The following is a 20,611-nucleotide window of genomic DNA, read 5'->3' on the forward strand; positions in this document are numbered from 1 at the left end:
AAAAAATACTAGCTAATGCACCTTGTTTGTCAACTGAGAATATACCAGTTGCCCCTGTGATGAAGGAATTATGCCCTGTTTTCAAAACGTCTGCTCATAATTGTATAAGTGATTTTGAACCAGGTATTCTTATAGAGGAAAAAAGTGTTGTATTGTCAGATGCCAATGCCGAAAAGGTACTATTTCCCGTTTTTGACCCAGATTTTAAGGGGGTGGAGCTAGAGGAGAAAGTGGGAAAACAAAAAAAAGAGTAAAGGAAAAAAGAGGAAGCCTCTCCGTAGATTTAAAAAGAGGAGGCAGAGACAAATATTCTTCGAGGACTCCCAAGCCTGCCATAATTCCTCCCCTGCTAAGGCTGAGATCGATAACGGCATCTCGAGGCATGATTCAAATATTTTGTCATCCGAAACTGTAGTGCCTTCTGTTAAAATCGATGAAATTACTACCAGTTGCTCTAATCCAATTTCGGGAGAACTGGGTGTAGAAAAAGAAAGGCCCATGGTCCACTATCCTGTAGCGGAAATAAGAAATCCTGTTCCTGTGGTATCAACCATTCTTAACCCTACTGCCCCTCCTTTCCATACACTGGCAGATGGGGTAGTTTCTGGTCAAAACTTTTCTATTAAGATGATGGAAACCCATACAGATTCACTGATTTTGGATTTTGTCCCACTATTTGACCTCGATTTGGTATTGAATAGATCTTTTTTGTTGAAATGTTGTAAGGACATAAAGGGTCTGAAACTAATCAAATCAAATGATATTGATTTAGTAACAATACTAGGAACAGGGTCCATGTCTTTTATTAGGGTAAGGTTCTATTCCAACCTGATAGTGAATCTTATTCTAAATAAAGCAGACACTTTCCAGAGTCAGGGGATTGATGTGGTACCATTTATAGCTACATGTGTTAATAACCACTATGAGAACGGCCATCATCGGGGCCTGGGTCAAGTCTGCTCTTCGCAGCCCTTCGAAGATTTAAAGATTCGTGTCTCAAAAACGAATAGGCTAGTTTCACATGTTATCCCCGCCCCAATAACAATAAATAGGGGTATAACTGAGAATGAACAGCAATGGAACTGGTTACCTGGTGCCTTGTCGTCCAAGGTGACAGACAACCCAAAACTGTTTTCTCACCTTTAGCAGCTCCTTCACTCTTATTTCCTGGAATGCCGCCGGCATTAACAATAACCCTGAAAAATTATTGTACCTCTCTTCCTTGAATGCCAGTGTAATTTGCATCCAGGAAACTTGGTGCATTGATAAATTGAATATAGGGAGAGATTACTTTGTGTTGGAGGCGGCAGCTACCCCTTCTAGTAGGGGACATGCAAAAGGGGGAATTGCGTGCCTATTGACCAATAGAATAAAGTGGTGTTTTTCCCACTACGTAGACCCCAGTAATCTTTTCCAGGTGGTGACTCTTTCCAATCTAGATAATATGGGAGAAAGATATCCCTTTGTGATAATAAATGCCTATATACCGCCAGACGACCATTTTAATATTCTATTAAAACAAGTTTTTACTTTTATTAAACAAATTAAGGAGACAGTTCCTTCTTCCAATTTTTTGTTAGTTGGTGATTTAAATTGCAAAGTCTCCAATTACAGTCTAGAGCTTTTTAGAAATAAAGCAAAAGAGGAGGCTCTGTTGATTCCCCAAGCCCTTTTTCCAGTTAATATAAGAACAAATAAATGGGGTAAATTGCTGTTGGAGGAATTGTACATTACGGAGGGGCTTATAGCCAATGGTAGGCTGCCGTCCGATGTCCCCACAAACTATACACATAGTTCCTCCAACAGTAAATCAATTCTGGACTATATAATTGTTGATCACTGTACTTTCACTCTTTTAAGGGATTTGGTTGTTGTAGAAACAACCCTCAGTGATCACAATGTTATTATGTTAACTCTCTCAGTGGATCCCCCTAATTCTGACCCTTGGTCGCTTAACGGCGACGTGGTCACTTTTGAAAAAACAGGAAGATGTTTCTGGGATTTTAAAGCCATGAAGGGTTTGGAGCCTATCCTTGAAAAAACTTTATCCAACCTAAATAATTGGCGGGGGTCGGAACTGTCCTCTTTTGAGGCCTTTATGAAGGAGATCATTTCTGCTGTAAAAAAAATCTAATTTAATCGGGAAAAAAACACCCTCCCTAAAGCAGTCGTTTCCCTTAATAAGGAAATAAACAAATTGGTGAGGGAACAATATATATATGGAGCAGCAGAGAGATCTCAGAAAATATCTCTCCTTAAAAGAAGGAGAAGTAGGATAAAGAAAAAAATGAAAAAAGAACATGAGGATTTGTTATGGATTGGTTTGCGGGAGGCTGCTGTCCAAGGGAATTTTAGACAGTTCTGGACTCTCATTGGGGAGGGTTGTGGCTCAAGAGTGCGTCCCCTTCCAATTCCTATTTCGGAACAAAACTGGGTAGACTATATTTTAAGTTTGTATGCCAAGAATGCCCTGCAAGTGGAACTTAGGGGAATTGGGGAAGATATTAATTCCACAATTGAATCCCCCTCAGAATTATCCATAGAACTGGCCATTAGGGATATGCGTCCATCAGGAGCTATGGGACCGGATGAACTCCCGATATCAGTCCTGAAACAAGATCCAGTATCCTGGAGTAACATTTTATTCCCTCTATTCAGGATCAGTTACATTAAAAAATCTATCCCATCTTCTTGGAAGGGGAGCATTTTGGTGCCCATGTTTAAAAAGGGTGATAGAAACCTTCCCAATAACTATCGTCAAATAGCCCTCTTAGACGCAATTGGGAAGGTTTTCTCTAAATGCTTATTGTCCCTAATTAACGATTGGGTGGTTCTAAAACAAATTTTACCACTAGAACAAGTAGGCTTTCGCAAGGGGCATGGAACCCTGGATAATCTTTCCGCCCTCCAGATTATTACTGATAAATACATAAGGGTACGTGGCGGAAGAGTGTACGTGGCCTTTATAGACTTCTCCACAGCATTCGATAAGGTTGATCGCCCGCTGCTGTGGAGAAAGCTATCCGCTTTGGGAATGCCACCTCAATTGCTAGATATGATCCAAGCGCTACATACAGACACATGGTGTCAGGTTCTGCAAGGAGGAGATAGGGGACTATCCAAGATTATCCCTTCAGTTAATGGCCTTAAGCAAGGTGGTCTCCTTGCCCCACTGCTTTTTTCATTATATATTGCAGATTTACCCGCCTCACTTTCCTCTTGCGATGGTATAGCTCCAGTCTTGGGCGGAAAGCATATCTCATGTCTGTTATATGCGGATGATATTTTAATAATGGATCTTATGCCTAAAGGTCTCGCTAAACGCCTCCATGCTCTACATCAGTATGCAGAAATTCATTACTTAAAAATCAATGCATCTAAGAGTAAAATTATGTGCATCTCAGGCCGAAAAAAACATAAGTTTGCGAGCTTTATCTGGTCTGTGGGAGGTGATAAACTTGAGGTGGTAAAGAGCTACGTTTTCCTAGGAAAATTAATCTCAGACACCTTAAGTGATAAACCCCATACCGATAACAATGCCCGGAAAGCCTTATCCCGAGGGAGAAGCTTAAGTGCATTATATTCGGCAATGGGAAGAAGGCATTTTTCACATTTATTGGAGGTCTTCAGGGCAAAAGTTCCCCCTACCCTTTTGTACGGATTGGAACTAATCGACATAAAGCATTGGGATTTTTTAAATGTGGTTGAGGGAAAATTGTTAAGAAGCGTAATTTCCATTAATTCCGCCTGCACAGTGGCTGCTTGCAGACTTGAGTTTGGCCTGCGCAGCAGTTGGGTGCAGGGCCTGGCAGCTGTAGTACGTTGGGTCGCAAGCATAGCCAGAGGAGAAGAGGGGACTATGAGATCCCTCTTAAAGGCAGAATTATTAGGAAGCTTAAGTGAACATTTCTTAATTGTTAATAACTTTAGAAAGGCTGTATCGCTTCTGCAGTTGGAAGAGAGTACTCTCTTTTCCTTATCCGCATCCCAGTTAAAGTCTGTCTTGAAAGAGGCCTCCTGGGACCTTAGCTATAGATTAGACAGCGCCTCAATCCTTGCTAAGAAAGGTGTTAATCCCCTTACTGACTCATTTGCAAGAAAATGTGTGCAACCTTACGTTACTTGGAATTTGCCCCATGGCGTCCGGAGATTCTGGTTACTCCTGAGGCAGGACTTGTTACCTCTAAATAATCTTTTGTTTAAATGGTACGGAGTCCCTGCAATTTGCAATCTTTGTCAACTGTCTATTCAAGATCGAATGCATGTACTCTTTATATGTCAAGTGTTGCGTCCATATAGTTGTAAATGGTTAAGGCAAATTTGTTTGCAAATGGGTATTTTAAATGTTAACTCTTTTATGTTTAGCCTTATATAACCCCCCAAATGAGAGATTCTGTTTTAATATTTTTAATTTTTTCAAATGCTTCTTAGATATTTACTGAAGGATGGCGTATGTATCTATGAGTTACTTTGTATTGCAGTAATGGTTGTAATTTGTTTTTTTTTCTTTTTCTTCTTTTTTGTAATGAATGGAGTTTTGTATTGTGTGTTTCCTTTATGTGGACCTCTATGGAGTTCCAAAACATAATAAAGAAATTGAATTGAATTGAGAATGAACATATTTTTACAGACCAAAAGCCTTACTGCAGTTCCATAAGGGTATGGCGTCGTTATATCGACGATGTGATTGTCATCTGGCATGGAGATGTACAGGGAGAAAAGGAGTTTTTAGGTTAGCTAAATAGCTATTACCCATTCTTGTTTTTTACTTCTACTATCACCACGACGGCATTACGATTTTTGGACCTTGTTATAAAACCTCTAAATGGTAAACTAAGCATGAAGTATTCCACAAACCCACGGATAAGAACAATTTGTTATCCTTCGAAAGCTGTCACCCTAAATCACTTAGAAATTGTCCATATGGGAGGTTTTCCCTATGTCTGAGTAGAAATTGCTCAGACATTAGAGACTTTGAAAAGGAGGCAAAATATTAGAGTATTACATTACAGGAACGCAGTTACCATGAACATGCTAGAAGAGCAAAAAACGAGCAAGAAACAACAACAGAGAATCACTTCTGGAGACGGTAGAAAAACCGAAAGAGGTTAGGAATGTGTGTGTGACTACCTTCAACACAGCATCAAATTGTATAAAAAGATCATAATGAAAAATTGGCGTACTTTGAATACCAATGGCCTTAATCTGAAGAGCCCATTTTTCTCCTACTTTAAAAGGGCTAGCATAAGGAAATGTGCTACTCCACACAACACCACAACAAGAAAGAGAAAGGGAACATAGGATCTTGAGAGAAGGTACCCTGACCCGGGTGACTGAACATTACGACTGTGGTTCCTGTAAAGCATGTCCATTTTTCATGAACACAAAATCAGTTGACTTGGGACGGAGATATCCATGGGAACTGAGGAACCACACAACATGTAACACAGACAATGTAATTTACTTGATCATGTGCCCATGCAACTTACAATATGTAGGGATAACTATGACTACAAGGCAGACCAAAATCAGAATACTCGAACATATGAGCAATATTAGATGTGGAAAGCCAATGACAAAACCTACAACACACTATGCGGAGATGAAGCATACTGAGAAAGACTTAAAATGGGTAGTCATAGGCAAACCATTCATGCCAGCTACAGCAAGGGATAAAACCAGAGTGCTCTTTCTACGAGGACAGAGATGGATATAGAAACGTGGCAGTGCTGATAATGGATAGAATTATGCTATTCCCTGGTACCATCTACTCGGTATGAGGGGAGATATTACAAGCCTAGATACAAAAACTTTGCTGGTATAATCACTGACAGCACATCCAGTCCGAGACTATCTGAAAGTCTGAGAGAGATGCACTCTTTATCTTCTATGGCAGACAACCACTACAGAGGGCATTTAGCAATCCATGTATTCCTCTTAATGGACTACAAATATATCCCTGTATCTAATATGATCAAATATGAGGACACCAATTTACTCGTAGGTGCCAAAATACAGACACACTGATGGAACACAAGTAATATGTGGGATATACCTAGATATATGTTTTATAATACCACCGCATATTGGGAATTAGGAGAAGATTGTTTTCATATAAAATACCAATAGAACAGCCCTATTGGGTGGGTGCCTATGACAATATGGCTGCCACCTTTCCACCAACTCCAGACCATTATATTGGGACCCCAGTACTTATGGTCTTAATAGTAATGGCATAAATGATGAAGGTATCTGCATAGTAGCACTACTCCATTTATCAATAAATTGGTGATTTTGTCGTTATCAAGGTGATGATTGAACACAAATACTATCTTTCCTGGTGAGCGTAGACTCCTTCAAAGATGGCCGCCTTGTATCTATAGAGAGGGCGGAGCTAATAGAGACGTGAGTCAGGAAAAGCCAACAGCATTTAGGCGATTGCTGTTTAGACCGCAGGCCCCTTCAGAGGGATCAGGGTGGCCTAATAGGAGACTCACGTTCCTTGATGTAGTAAGTAGGGATGCTTAATTATGTGGATGGACAATAGCACATGATGCCCTGTGCCGCTATAGAATACCCCAGTCGGAAGGAATGAGTCTAAACATGGGTGTGAGAGGAAATGCAAGTAGCTTCAACAAGTTACAAACATACACAGCATCCTCAAAATTTGTGGACGCGCATGGGATATTACTACAATGTAGTCACAGTCTCTTAATATACATATTAAGATCGATTGGCACCCCACGGGGCCTACGATAAATAATACAGAGGTGACAGATTATTCAACAAAGTCCCTGACAGCCCGGGCACATGACTGCCCAAAGTCAGATTATCAGTTAGAACGAGGGGTATGTCTAACTAGCACTTTTTTGAAAGTACTATGATTTATATACTTTGACCGGAGGAGTTTCCCAATTGGGAAGTGTTGATTTAATTTCTGTTTGCTTTTTCGTTGGCACGGACGTACTTTATCTCAGTCAGCCTGTTGAACTTCTTGTGTTGAATTTCAAGAGTGAGTGCTCACACTGTGCGTTAAAAAAGAGGAAGACTCCAGGATTGGGTCACCTAGAATGTATGGCAGGGAAGAATGAGATGTTGGCAACATACAACCATGATAAAGTGACTATGCTTTATTTCAGAGTGTGACTACAGGATGGCGTTCCCACTCTGTCCCGGAGTTAAGAACATCATTGATGAAACTCAGGTAAGTAGTTTTTACCGGGTAGCATACGACACATGTGAACAGATGGGGCCACTAGTAGGGGGGTCTCAAATTCACTTTTGTTAACTTGAGTCGTGTGGAGAGAGAGATATATATCAACAGAGGTTTGTATATATACACATGTAGATATTTCTTACATATAATAGGAACACACATAAGGAGGCATACCATATCAACCTAGAGAGGTATGAGGGTTTAGCCACAACTGGAGGGAGGTTAGGAGCTGACATGTTAACATTTGCTAACTAATGTCTACTATTCCCTGATAGGTACAGAGATGGTGTGTCTACACAAAAAAGGGTAATTAAAGCCCCATAAGAGTTCCCTACCATAGAGTGATAAAGCTAGGAGGGTACGTATATGTATCCTGATGAATGCCAACAATTCAGAAGGGTGATAACCTGTGGCTGAAACAGGTTGATACAGCAGATAGGGTAATGGTGTCGTTGCTTGCCCTTATACCCTGATTTTGAACTTGTAATCCTGCCAGGTGGGATCCATAATAAAGATAGCAATACCCACTTATACAGTTTCAATATTTTTCTCTGTGTGAGTGATCCCTACTGTATGGTTTCTTTCTTTTCTATATTCTGTTTTTTCTCAGCCCTCATCTCTGAATGTTGGCTTTTACCAGAGAGTCGCAGCTGCACTATGAAGTAGCATGCCACACATTGAGAGGGCGAGGGCAGTATTTGCACCCTTCTGGGATACCCAGATTGGGTCATTCATTTTCCAACTCTTACTTCTCTCATTTGTGTAGGTGAAAAATGGTTGTCCTACATTTTTATATGAATAAATATTTGTTGGAGCAGGATGGGACTGGTTGACCCACGTCCTAGAGGGTAATACACACAGAAAAATTGGATCATGAGTTATCACCCTTAGTTACAAGTCCTTCTCGAGCAGTGAGTAGTATCTACAGCTACATGACTAGAAACCTAATTTCCTACTTACAAGATTGTATCTTCATTTAAAAAATAGTCCTTCATGAGTGTGTTGAACTAGTCTTTTAAAAACAGTTATTGATTAAAGTGAAACCCTGAGCTGTTTCCTTCTTTACATGGAAAATTTCCATCAACGCAAGCTTAAATGATCATAGACTGGCCCACGCTTAGGGATGTAATTCTGTTAGCCCACCAACATTGCTGATATGTACTTTACATAGACAAAGTTGATTTATTCCACATTAATAGACAATCTGGTGCTATATAGGGTAAGGAGCTGGATGCTGCTGCAAATCATGAGCCTTTTCTCCATCCACCTAGTCCCCCCCTCACCCTCCTAAACTCTGAAACCTGCCTCTCTTGTGTAACAACTTGAAACAGCCAATGGAGCAGTCTGGTACCTTGTCACTTTAGCCAGCCCATCGAGTTCTCAAAGGCAGCCGGATCCTCCTTCACCACTAATAGGCCACTGAGCCTCTCCACCAGCAAACACATTTTCTCTCCGACACTGAGGTGTGCTAGTTCAGTATCTCTGCCAAGCCAGAACCCAGACTGTCTGTCTCTCCAGTAAATTGCATTGTTCGAGATGTTGGGGAGAGCGATAGAGTTGTAACATTCTTTTTACTATTTTTTAGAAATATAGCTCCAACACTGGGTGGTAGCCATCGGAATCTGCCAGATATAGAGGTATTATTTATTTGTCAGCAAAGTGATCCACGATTACTTAAATGTTTAGAGATCGTTTTCCACAAAATAAATATTCATGATTTTAGCTATGATCAGAAAAAAAACGACTGGCCTCGGCCCAATGTAATGCATGAGAGGCACGAGTCACCCACACTGAGAGTGGTATTCATATCCTCTGTGATTGATTCAATGTCTGATTGAGAAATAACAGTTGCTGATAAGATGGTTGATTTCAACAATGGTGTCTATAGTTGGGAAACAGACAAACGTTAAGCTTCATTAGATGAAACTTGTACAAAGACAAACTTAATCTCCAAAAGTTTCTGCATCTTAACCAGTGTCTCCAGAGAGCAATTTGAAAAATTGATTAACGTCAACTCTACTAACTTTCTTTTAGGTTCTGAAGATTTCTTTTGCTGTTCCTTACAGCTGCTATCCTCTTAGATAAGTACTGATTTTCGTCTCTGTAGTGGCAACTCCAGATATAGATTTAAGCAGACTGGCTGAAATGTATGGCCCTGAATTCTTCCATTTGTGGCAAAACTCCATGTGGGGACAATCGCCTTCCTGTGAAAGGAAGATCTAATCAATGTGTAGTAGGCGTTAAAGAGGAGAAATGTTACATTTCTCCACAATGAAAATGCTCTGACAGAATGGAGGTGGTCACCCTACATGAAAGACTCAGTTGAGTTTCAAGCAGTAACCAGCACACGCATTTAGAGTTGCCCGTGACCATAACGAGAAAAGGTAATGTGCTGCTCTAGGTTCAGCCCAACTAACTCTTTGAACTGAAGCACGAAAGTGCTAAAAACCTTGGTGCCATATCCGAGGAAAGAGGTGTACAGGTTCTGGCAGAGTGAATGAGGTTATCAAAAGCACTGAAAATGACTGAGTGAATTCTCTCTATCGCACTGTATAGCATGATCTTGCATTAAAGCAATAATAACTTTAGGGTTGTACGTTTTCAAGAATTGTGGAGGAAAGTAATACATATAACTCAAATTAAGTGCATGTAGCTAGCTGGTAACTCATTCGACTCCATGAAGAAAGAGAGGAATGCTTAATCAGCCAATGTACCGATGAGATGAAAGTTGTAGATTGTTTGAACTGGTTTTGTTTCTTTTTAAGTAATAACAAGCAATAGTATATTTGGCTACTAGAACTTCAATTCTGTCTTTGATAGAAATACATTTCTCCATAGGTTAACCTTAACAAAGTAAAACAAAGGAGTCAAGGACAATGTGCACCTACAACAGTATTTGTACTCGAAATTCTGATTTGTCACGCACGTTCATTTGTCACTGGAAATTAATTGTAGCTTTCCCTGTCAAAGGGCTTATGTTGCCTATTCTCATTTCAGTAAGGGAGCTAGACTGCCCCCTGTGCCTTTTCTCAGACAGAACCACGTGCATTGAGCGTAGCGACTACATACTAGACTCTGCTAGACTACTGAGGCACAGGCGGGAGATTTTATTTTAAAAACGAACTTTGCACTTTAAATGATCTTGCTGCTACTTTTATGCTTTTGAATCTAGCTGGGAATTGAGGGCTTACAATTTTGGCGGGCGGACTGACCGGTGACGGTGTGATTGAGGGCACTACCGGTCACGGTCTTCTTGTTCCAAGCATAGCGGGACCGCCATCTTGGTGATTCTCGGGAGGCAGTGCTCTAGTTGCTGGTCCGGAAACACATAAAAGAGGCTGGACACAAGCGCGCAGTCTCTGCTAGACTCCTGAGGCACAGCCGGGAGATTTTATTTTAAAAACAAACTTTGCACTTTAAATTATCTTGCTGCTACTTGTATGCTTTTAAATCTAGCTGGGAATTGAGGGCTTACCATTTGGGCGGGCGGACTGACCGGTGACGGTGGGATTGAGGGCACTGCCAGTCACGGTCTTCTTGTTCCAGGCATAGCGGGACCGCTATCTTGGTGATTCTCGGGAGGCAGCGCTCTAGTTGCTGGCCCGGAAACACATAATAGAGCAATGACCCGGGCGCGCGCAGAGGGCACGCCGATGGCGCGCCGAAGGCGCACCAATGGCAAGCCCGTCTGCGCCCGTCCGCGTCTAGCCCGTGCCGAGTGCCAGGAACCCTGCCAATTTCGTATCAGGTAATCAACCTATACTTGCCTACTCAAGAAGTAGGCTGGTCCAATTAAACAATTCAGGCATGAGCCTAGAATGTCCATGCCTTTCCCTATATGAAGGACTAACTGAAAATCCGACATTTTGTCCTCACTGTAATATTAACCTCCCGGTGCCCCCATTTAGTAAAGTAATTAAAAGGCCATCGGGGGAGGCAGGTGCTCTGAGGAATAATACACAGAGCCTAAAAGGACTCCTCCTCAACGCTCGGTCACTAGTTAAGCATAGTACCAAATGCGCCACCCTTATAGAAGATCTGGGAGTCAAAGTGGCTTTTATTACTGAAGCATGGACGGAGCCTCAGGACCAGACATAGTAGAGGCATCACCACCTGGCTTCCTACGTCATACTGTGAATAGGCAGGGCAAGAAAGGAGGGGGGTAGGCAGTCATCTATCATGATTCCATTAAAGCTATTTTTAAAACAATTACAAATGTGGGGTGTGAAGGCTTGAGCTTCCCCCTCTTTCTCCCACATAAGGAGAATTTTAGAGGGGTCCTCTTATACAGGCCCCCAGGAGTGAGGAGGTCGTTTATTGAACTAGTTAGCAACTTAATGGAGGAAGGTATAAGTGATAGATCTTTTACCATAATGGGCGATTTTAACTTCCATTTGGAAGATACTGCAGATTTAGACACTTTGCAATTATTAGATTTTATGAATGGATTGAATCTAATACAATTGGTTAAAGGGGCTACCCACACGGCTGGACACACGCTGGATGGGATTTTCTCAAACTATGTACAGTTATCCGTCCTAGAGGTGCGGCCTGTAGTATGGTCCGATCATGCGGCCATTTTATTTGAGATTGTCTGCCTAGGCAAACAGAAGAGGAACAAAGCCTCAATCAAGCCCAGATATATACGAGCTTGGAAAGGGATTGAAGGCAAAGATCTGTCAGATCTCCTGGAATCTACCCTGCCTTCTTCAGTTGGAGAGGTGGATGATGCCATTACCAGATTTAATGACTGGGTCAATGATGCATGCGATAAACTTGCTCCAAAAAAACGTTCTTAGCCAAGAAGGATCCATCCCTCTGCCCCCTGGTACACTCCTGATTTAAAAGCCCAGAAATGTATTTGTAAGCATTTTGAACGAGAATGGAGGATGGGATATAGAGCGGAGGATAAAATCAAACAAAGAAAGCATTCGGGTCTATAAGCAACTATTGCTCACGACCAAGCAAGAATACTTTGCTAATCAAATTGAACTAGCGGAAAACTCAGCAAAAGAATTATTTAAGATCGTTTGTAAACTGGCCAACCCACAAACACCACAAGTGGCAGAGAGCCAGGAATTATGTGATAAAATTGCCAGTTACTTTCTAGACAAAGTGGAAGATATTTTTTCAACCTTCAATAGTGAGAATAATGGACTCTCATGTGATCTTGGTATTGATCGAAATATTGTCCCTCAAACTCAGAATTCATTGACTGAATTCCCCCTTTTAGCTGATACAGACACCGCCAAACTTCTGCAAAATATGAAATCAGGATCTCCTTACGACCCGTGTCCTATCAAAATAGCCAAATTGATCCCTCAAATATTTGTTGCAGCTCTTACCCCTCTTTTTAATATGGTACTGGGAGTAGGCAGGTTCCCTGCCCACTGGAAAATTGCCTCTGATTCCTTTGCTAAAAAAATCTAATTTGGACTCAAAAGATGTTCGCAATTTCAGACCTATCTCTCGCCTCCCTTTTCCGGCCACAATGTTGGAAAAATGGATCAACAGTCACTTGAGCAGTTATCTTCAAGATGCTGAGGTACTGGACTGCACCCAATATGGCTTTCGGGAGGGCCATAGCACAGAAACCGCCCTTTTAAAATCTACCGACGAGATTAGGCAAACTTTGGATCAGGGTGGTAAAGCAGCAATGATTATGCTGGACCTCTCCGCAGCATTTGACACGGTCCATCATGATCTTTTGATGGACCGTTTGTCAGCCTGCGGAGTACGGAATGCCGCCTGAAGGATTATAAAATCTTTCCTTACTGATCGTCGGCAGATAGTTGCCCTGGATGAGTTCTGCTCTGCCCCTTTCCAACTTCCTTGTGGGGTCCCTCAGGGCTCATCTTTAAGTCCCACTTTATTTAATGTCTATGTATCGTCCTTGCCCCATTGATTAGATCTTTTGGTTGCCATCTTACCTCTTATGCGGACGATACGCAGATAGTGGTATCACTTTTCCAGGATCTGAAGGGACTGTGAGCCACAAGCTACATGATTGTATGGAAGCGGTTGTATCCTGGATGTCCAGTAATTGCCTTAAATTGAACTCAGGCAAGACTGAGGTCATTTTATTTGGGAATGATGTTTACCTGTGGACACCTGAATGTTGGCCTGAAGCTCTGGGATCCCTGCCCTCACCCTCTACACAAGTGAAAAATCTGGGAGTGTACCTGAATGATAGATTGGATATGAAAAGGCAGGTCAATGCCATTGTGTCATCAACTATGTTCACCCTTAGGACCACTAAGAAAATCCTTCCTTTTTTGCCTAAGGAGAGTCGGCAGACGGTGGTTACGGCATTGATTATGTCACGACTGGACTATTGCAACAGCCTCTATCTAAACATTCAAGAGAGACTGTTGCATAGACTCCAGATGCTGCAGAACACTGCTGCTAGACTGATATCTGGCATACCAAAATTTTCTCCCATCTCCAGTGAAATCCGCTGACTTCATTGGCTGCCAGTGAGGCAGCGAGTATATTTTAAGTCCCTGTGTCTAGTTTTTAAGTCACTCCAGAATCAGGGACCACGCTACTTACAGGATCAACTACAATGGTACCAACCAGCTAGGCCCTTACGCTCATCAGCTCAGAAATTGGTGCGAGTCCCACCAGTGAAAAAAGCTCGCTGGGGTGGGAAAAGCTTTGTGGTAGGCGCTGCAAAGTTATGGAACCAGCTTCCTCTTTACCTGAGGAACTGCACGGATTTCTTACCATTTAGGAGAATGCTGAAAACTTAGCTGTTCTAGACTCATAGTTTTAATCTTTCCCCTTCTCAGGATAGCAGATAGCGCCAGGACACCCAAGGGTAACAGACGCGCTTAATAAAACAAATAACATAACATAACACATAACATACTAAAATGCATTTTGTACAAGGATGGCTGCAGCCAGATTTCTAAGGGAACGGGTGGTTACATGTATTACAAAGAGGTGGTGTAGTAAGTCTTAACCAGCACTTACCCCTTTTTCAGAGAGGTTCAATGTTGGCAAGTGCAATGTTCTGGTATGTGAAGTCTTCCAATCGACAGGCATCACATTTCCATAATTGTCTGTCAAAGCATTCCAGATCCTAGAAGAAGAGGAGAGAAATATAAGACTAAGAACAGCAAACTGTGATCAATGTACATCACACTCAGGCACTTTGATAGCACTGTAAATGCTTTTGGCTAACAACCTTTCGAGACATTTATTGAGAGAATCCACGGTCATCTTCCAGCACAGGGGGGGGAGCAAAAATGAGATGCCACTGCAGAAGCAAAACGTCTCTTAGATAACAAGATAATGTGTGTTGTTTTTCTCTGGCAGATGCACAGATTGTGGAAGGGCAGTCATTAACCTACATGGATTTCTAGGTCTGGCTTAACTGTGCAACAGTCCCCTGACTTTTTAACCTACATCAATATTATGCTACAGTTCGTCCCTTCCAAACAAATATATATCCATTACTTGTGATGCTTCACATTACCATACAATAGCTGCAGCTCCTCCGCAATGGCGGAGAAGCGTCGCCCCACTGGCTCAGAGCCAGCAGCTGAAAAATAAAACAATCTTACTATTTTTTTTAGCAGCTGGCTCTGAGCCAACATGTGCAGGGAGGAGAAGGCCGGGGTATGGGGGGGGGGGGGAAATAGTGGTATGTGCACTCATAAGTGCAGATGTCAGTTTGGCCAGCTGTCTCAGGCCGCCCAAACTGACATGGGCACTCCGGTTTCCCCAACCCAGCTGTATAGTACAGACCGGTTGGAGAACCAGAACCTACTCCCTGAGCAGGCGTTGCTCCAGCCAGATCAGGCCAATCCCCACGCTACTCTAATGTTTGAGAGCAGCACTGGGATTGGGTGGGCATCGAGATGCTGTCCCAGGGACTGCTAGGACCAGGAACTGATGCAGAGGAGCACATGCCTTTAAAACCAGACATTTGTAATGATAAACGAATAAGGATCTCATATAAACTTCTTAGGAAACCTGATACATTAGGTGGATGGAACCTCCCGAATTAGAACCTTTACCAAACGGCCTTCCTAGCGTCTCAAGGGGCTGTTTGGTTTACTCCAGACTCACTTATCTCTCTCCCATGGTTACATATTGAACGTAATCTTTGCTACCCCTATAATTTGTCATCTTTCATCTCAATTTCAAAATGTGTTACGTCACACTCCCATTGTATTCTTTCTGATACTGTCGGTGCTTTAAAAATCTTTGATAAGTGACTCGAAGTTCGCTTTTCTAATTTCAGAAGAGCATCACTTTGGTTCAATCCAAAGCTTACCTTTGATCTTGAACCTCACCTTGCTACAGTGTGGGTCTCTAAATTTATTAGGACTATTCAATATCTTTATGATGTTAATTGAGATCCGCTTCCATTTTCAGCCCTCGCTAAGAAATACGATCTCACTAATCTGGACTTTTATAGTTTCCTGAAGATTGAAGCCAACTCGATAAATTTCAATGTTCTAAACTTTGATACACACCAGCACATGTTCTTTGGGTGTAAACTCTTAGCAGAATATTGGGCCTTTATTCAGAGACACTTATTGGTTATCTTTAAAGTCCCCATAATCATGTCCTTTTCCATGGTAATATTGGGACCTTGGGCCTCAACATCCCCTCCAGCCTAGGATAAGACTGGCAAGTCACTTCTGGACTTACTCTTAACCATTACACTTAAAGTGATACTTACAGAGTGGAAGTCATTTCAACACCTATCATTTCATACAAGGTGGGCTTGGGTATCTTATCTTCGTATGCCCATACGCTGCATACTGATCGATACTCCGCACAATAATTTCAAGCACAGTATCGTGTTTCCTGGACAACTACATTAATCTCTGCACTCAGGAGCTCTTACTAATACTGTTCCTGCTCCTTAAACCTATTTTATTGTTTATATGAAGTAGCTGTCCCAGCTCCCAATCTCCCTCCTCTTCCTTTCCGTTCTTTTCTTTACCTCCCCCCTTTCTCCTTTGATTAGTAAGTGTTGTGATATTTGTGAGACAAATGCTTTTCTCACTTCTCACTACAAATTATTGGTTATCTCTGGGCTTTATAGGCTCTTTTTTTTCTTATGTACCGTTTAGCAGTTTACTGTATTGTTATGATATTGCTTTGTACAGATGTATGCCTTACTATTTTATCCCTCTTTCTTGTCATTTTATGTATATGTCACAGCCTACCAATGTATTACTTATATGCCACACACGTACTGATCTTTAGCATGTATCGCTTATTTTATTCACTAGTTTGTACTACTCTTCTGCTCAAACTAATAAAATATTTTGAACACAAAAAACCCAGACCTGGCTACGCAAGCGGAGATGGCGGTCGCAGCTTGCTAGAGCTCCCGCCAGCCCGCCATTAATCCGACTATTTATCCTGGTCCCTGACCCTGAAACCCACAACCAAAGCGGGGCGATTGTGGCCAGGAGCGCCGGGGACCCTCCGGTGTGCCCAGCGGTGGTCCCGCGTTCCAGAACCGGACTGGGCTGCGAGGCGAGAGGTGCGGCCTGGAGGGCTGAGGAGCAGCCGGGGCCTCGATTTTGGAGCTCCCCGGCCGGGGAGCCGTGCAGTGAGTCGCCTGGCCTAGTGGCGGCCGATACGTTCAGCAATCCGGGGCACCGAGGACGCGAAAGGATTGCACAGGATTCCTCTTCCAGGGCCCAGCTGCTTCGGGAGGAGACACAGGGGCGGCGGACGACCAGAGGCAGCCGAGACGGCCTGGCGGCCCAGGCGCAGCCGGGACCTCGATTTTCGCGGCCCCGCGTCTACCAGGGGCCTGCGGTCTCGGAGGGGGTCGGACGCCTTGGTGATCCCGCCCGGCGGTGGATGACCCGGGACACAATTGATCGGCGACTGGCGGCAACAGTGAGTAGTGGCCCTCCCCATACCCCCCCCCGGACCAGGGGAGGCACCGGCGCTGTGGCGCGGGATACACTTGGACTATCCACCTTTCAAGGGGAGGGTTGCTGGTCGTGAGAGACCCTGCTTATTGGCGATCATTGAGGCCTGCCCCGCTCTAGACTTGATATTGGGCCGTACCAGAGTGAACCCTTCAAGACCCACCCGGGGGCCAGAGCCAGGCCGTTGCTTTCTCTCCCCCCCCCCCCCCCTCCCATTATATTGGATAGACTTCAACGGGGGCGGTCGGAGTCCCACACATTCAGTTTCATCTTGGGGCCCTTATAACCTCGGCAGTCATGACCAGAGGAGGCGGCGGCCCCACCAAGCAAGTGACAATCGATAAATTTACGGGGCCCGGTGGGGGCCCTGGACCGTCGGGGGGTGCTCCACCTGGAGGGGGGCCGGACAATGCAGCCCTTATGGCGGCCATCACCCAGTCAAGGGACATGCTAGACGCCAAGATTGGGGCAGTTGGCGCGGATGTGACCCTGTTGCGCCAGGACCTGAGAAATGCCGTGGCGCGAATCACCGAGACCGAATCCAGGGTATCAGTGGTGGAGGACGACGTGAATACCCTTAAAAAGAAAATGGCGGAGATGGAATCTGCGCAACGAAACACAGCGCTCCGTGTGGAAGATGCCGAAGGGCGGGCACGCCGCAATAACCTCCGCTTTATTGGCTTTCCGGAGCGCTGTGACAAAGGCAACATGGAACAATTCCTCACACAGTGGCTGGAGTCCTGGATGCCCCCAGGGACGCTATCTGCTTGCTTCATTATTGAAAGAGCGCACCGCGCCTTGACGCAAAGGCCACCTGAGGGCGAGCGGCCTAGGGCGGTAATCGCTAGACTGCTGAATTACCACGACAGGGACGCCATACTGAGGGAAGCTAGAACCAAAGAAGCCCTCCTTTATGAAAACAGTAAGATCATGATTTTCCCTGATTATACTAAACTTGTGCAACAGCAGCGTCGTTCTTTCTTGGCCGCCAAGGCAAAGTTGAGAGGCCTTAAGCTCCAATATTCCCTGTTGTACCCGGCGCGCCTGAGGGTGATCTTCCAATCACAGATACTGTTCTTTGATACGCCGGAGGACCTTTTCAAATGGACAGATGAAACGGTGCGGCTCAGGCCGAATTCTCAACCAGGGCTCAATCCAGGCTCTCCTGAGGGGTCACCACGAGCGCAGAGACACCGGATGACGAAGAATGGTCGTAACAAACGCTCCAACTCGCGCAGGCGCGCGGCCTCGGTCGATGGCACACAGAACAGTGGTAGAACCGAGGATTCGGAACAATCTGGGACAGATCACTGAGGACTCCGGGGCCTCGGCTCCCCTGTTCTGCTGTTACTGCTGTGAATTCTGGTTGGGCTCACCGGGTCGCCTGAGACCCATTGATTACCTGGCTGTGTTGCTGCCCTGGGACAGTACTGCTTCTGTCTCCTGATCGTGGATAGAGTTGTGGGGTGGGGGGTCGGGGACTACGTGATAGGGGCTACCACTCTCCCATTAGAGAGAGGGACACTGAGGGAGGGGGGTGACTTTACTGTTCTTTTTTGGGGATGTTGGGATCCATTGGTATGGGTGGGCCCGGGCCCTATGTTTTGGTCTCGAGACCACCCATGCCGCGACAGGTACTTCATAGTTCATTGAGGTATAGGGCGGGGGGAGGCGGGATGTGGGCGGTCGGGGATGTGGCCGCTGAGTTGGGGTTGGGGACTGTTTGGGGTTGTGGGACTGAGGGGTTGGTGGGCTTCTTCTTTTTTGGGGTAGACAGTAGTATGCATGTGTGTGTCGCAATAATGTTCCATGTGGTGTGCGGTGGGTGGCGCGGGAATGGAGGGCTCATATGGTGGATCTTAATGGACCATGGCTGAATCGACTCATCGCCGCCCTGAAGACTCTATGCGGGTGGTTACGTGGAATGTCAGGGGTTTATTAGACAAAATTAAACGCGGGGCTGTGTTACGCTGGGGGAAGAAAGAAGCTGCAGATGTGCTTTTGCTTCAAGAAACTCACATGATGGGCACAAAGACTCTGGGCCTGCAGAGGTTTGGTTATCAACAGGTTTTCCATGCGGGATTTTCTAGGGGGTCCAGGGGGGTGGCCATATTGATTCACCACAGGGTGGCATACGTCCATGAGAAGCAGTGGGTGGATCCACAGGGTCGCTACCTGTTTGTTAAGGGCATGGTGGGCACGGAATCTGTGGTATTTGGCAGTGTTTACGCCCCCCCCCCTACAATGGGCCCTGGCCGAGAGGTTGTTTGCAGTGTGGGAGGACATTTCCAGATCACTGGCAGTGATTGGGGGTGATTGGAATGATGTGATGGATGTATGTGTAGATCGCCGAAGGCGCCTAGAGGAGACCGCGATCCCCCCCCCTTCCCCTCCACCCACCAGATTGCATGCATTGAGTGAGGGGTTGGGCTGGGTAGATACTTGGCGACATATACACCCTGCAGCCCGAGAATATACTTATGTTTCAGCTGTCCACGGCTCGTTCTCGAGGCTTGATTGTGTGTTTGTGCCTAGGGAATGTTTGTATAGGGTGAAGGGCGCTGACATCTTGCCGAGGGGCCTATCTGACCACTCCCCCGTCTCAGTTAGAGTGGAACTCCTCCGGAGAAGACAGCCGTTTAGATGGAGGATGTCCTCGTGGCATCTCCTACAACCGGCCTATACTAAGCACCTGCGAGAAACCATTGACCATTACAGGCGAGAAAACCTGGTGGAGGGTGCTGATGGAGGAGTGGTGTGGGAGGCTATGAAGCCTACCATACGGGGGGTGGATATCGCATGGTGCTCGGCGGCCCGTCAGAGGCGTCGAGAACAGACTACCGAGGCGGCTGCGCGAGTGGCGACCCTGGAGCGGGAAAGCCGCGAGCGAGGTGGTGAAGTCGGGATGCGGCTGCTTCTGCAGGCACAGCAATCATATGCGTCCCTCTTGATGGATGAAGCCAAACAGGCATGGCTGGCCACCAGGAGTCGGGTGTACCAATGGGGGGACAAATCATGTTCAATGCTCCATAGACTGTGCCAACACAACTTCCAACCCCTCATACTGCCAGGTCTCACGAATGGCGATGGGGAGGTCCTGACCGACCCAAACGAATTGGCGGCGAGCTTCGCCACATACTATACAGCCCAATACGCTCCTCGCGACCAGTTGTCTGAAGGCGACTTAGCTCGTTTTCTCGCAGAATTGCCGCCTGTGCCGGTTTCAGACGAGACCAAGACGGCCCTGGATGCCCCCCTCACAGCCGAAGAGCTGGGAGACGCACTGGGGCAACTCAATGCCGGTAAGGCCCCTGGCCCAAATGGCTACCCGTGCGAATTTTTCAAAAAATTTCATGTGCAGCTCGGATCTCATTATCGCCAGGTGCTTGAGGAGGCACGTGCACGGAGGATATTGCCCCCGGACTGGCGCCATGCGGAAATAGTGGTCTTTTTGAAGCCGGGCAGACCCCCAGATAGCCATGAC

At 45.0% G+C, this 20,611-nt stretch overlaps 1 protein-coding gene across 2 annotated transcripts in view; it reads right to left on the bottom strand.

Moving 5' to 3' along the window:
• FEZ2 (fasciculation and elongation protein zeta 2) overlaps nt 1–20,611 on the bottom strand; it is a 473,881-nt gene that overhangs the window by 245,422 nt on the left and 207,848 nt on the right. For both annotated transcript variants that reach the window (XM_078649276.1, XM_078649275.1), the window contains exon 2: nt 14,192–14,300. In XM_078649276.1, coding sequence (XP_078505402.1) covers nt 14,192–14,300 — 109 coding nt within the window. The remainder of the gene's footprint in view (nt 1–14,191; nt 14,301–20,611) is intronic.

Source organism: Lissotriton helveticus, chromosome 6 (assembly GCF_964261635.1).
Source record: "Lissotriton helveticus chromosome 6, aLisHel1.1, whole genome shotgun sequence".
NCBI classification, from domain to species: domain Eukaryota; kingdom Metazoa; phylum Chordata; class Amphibia; order Caudata; family Salamandridae; genus Lissotriton; species Lissotriton helveticus.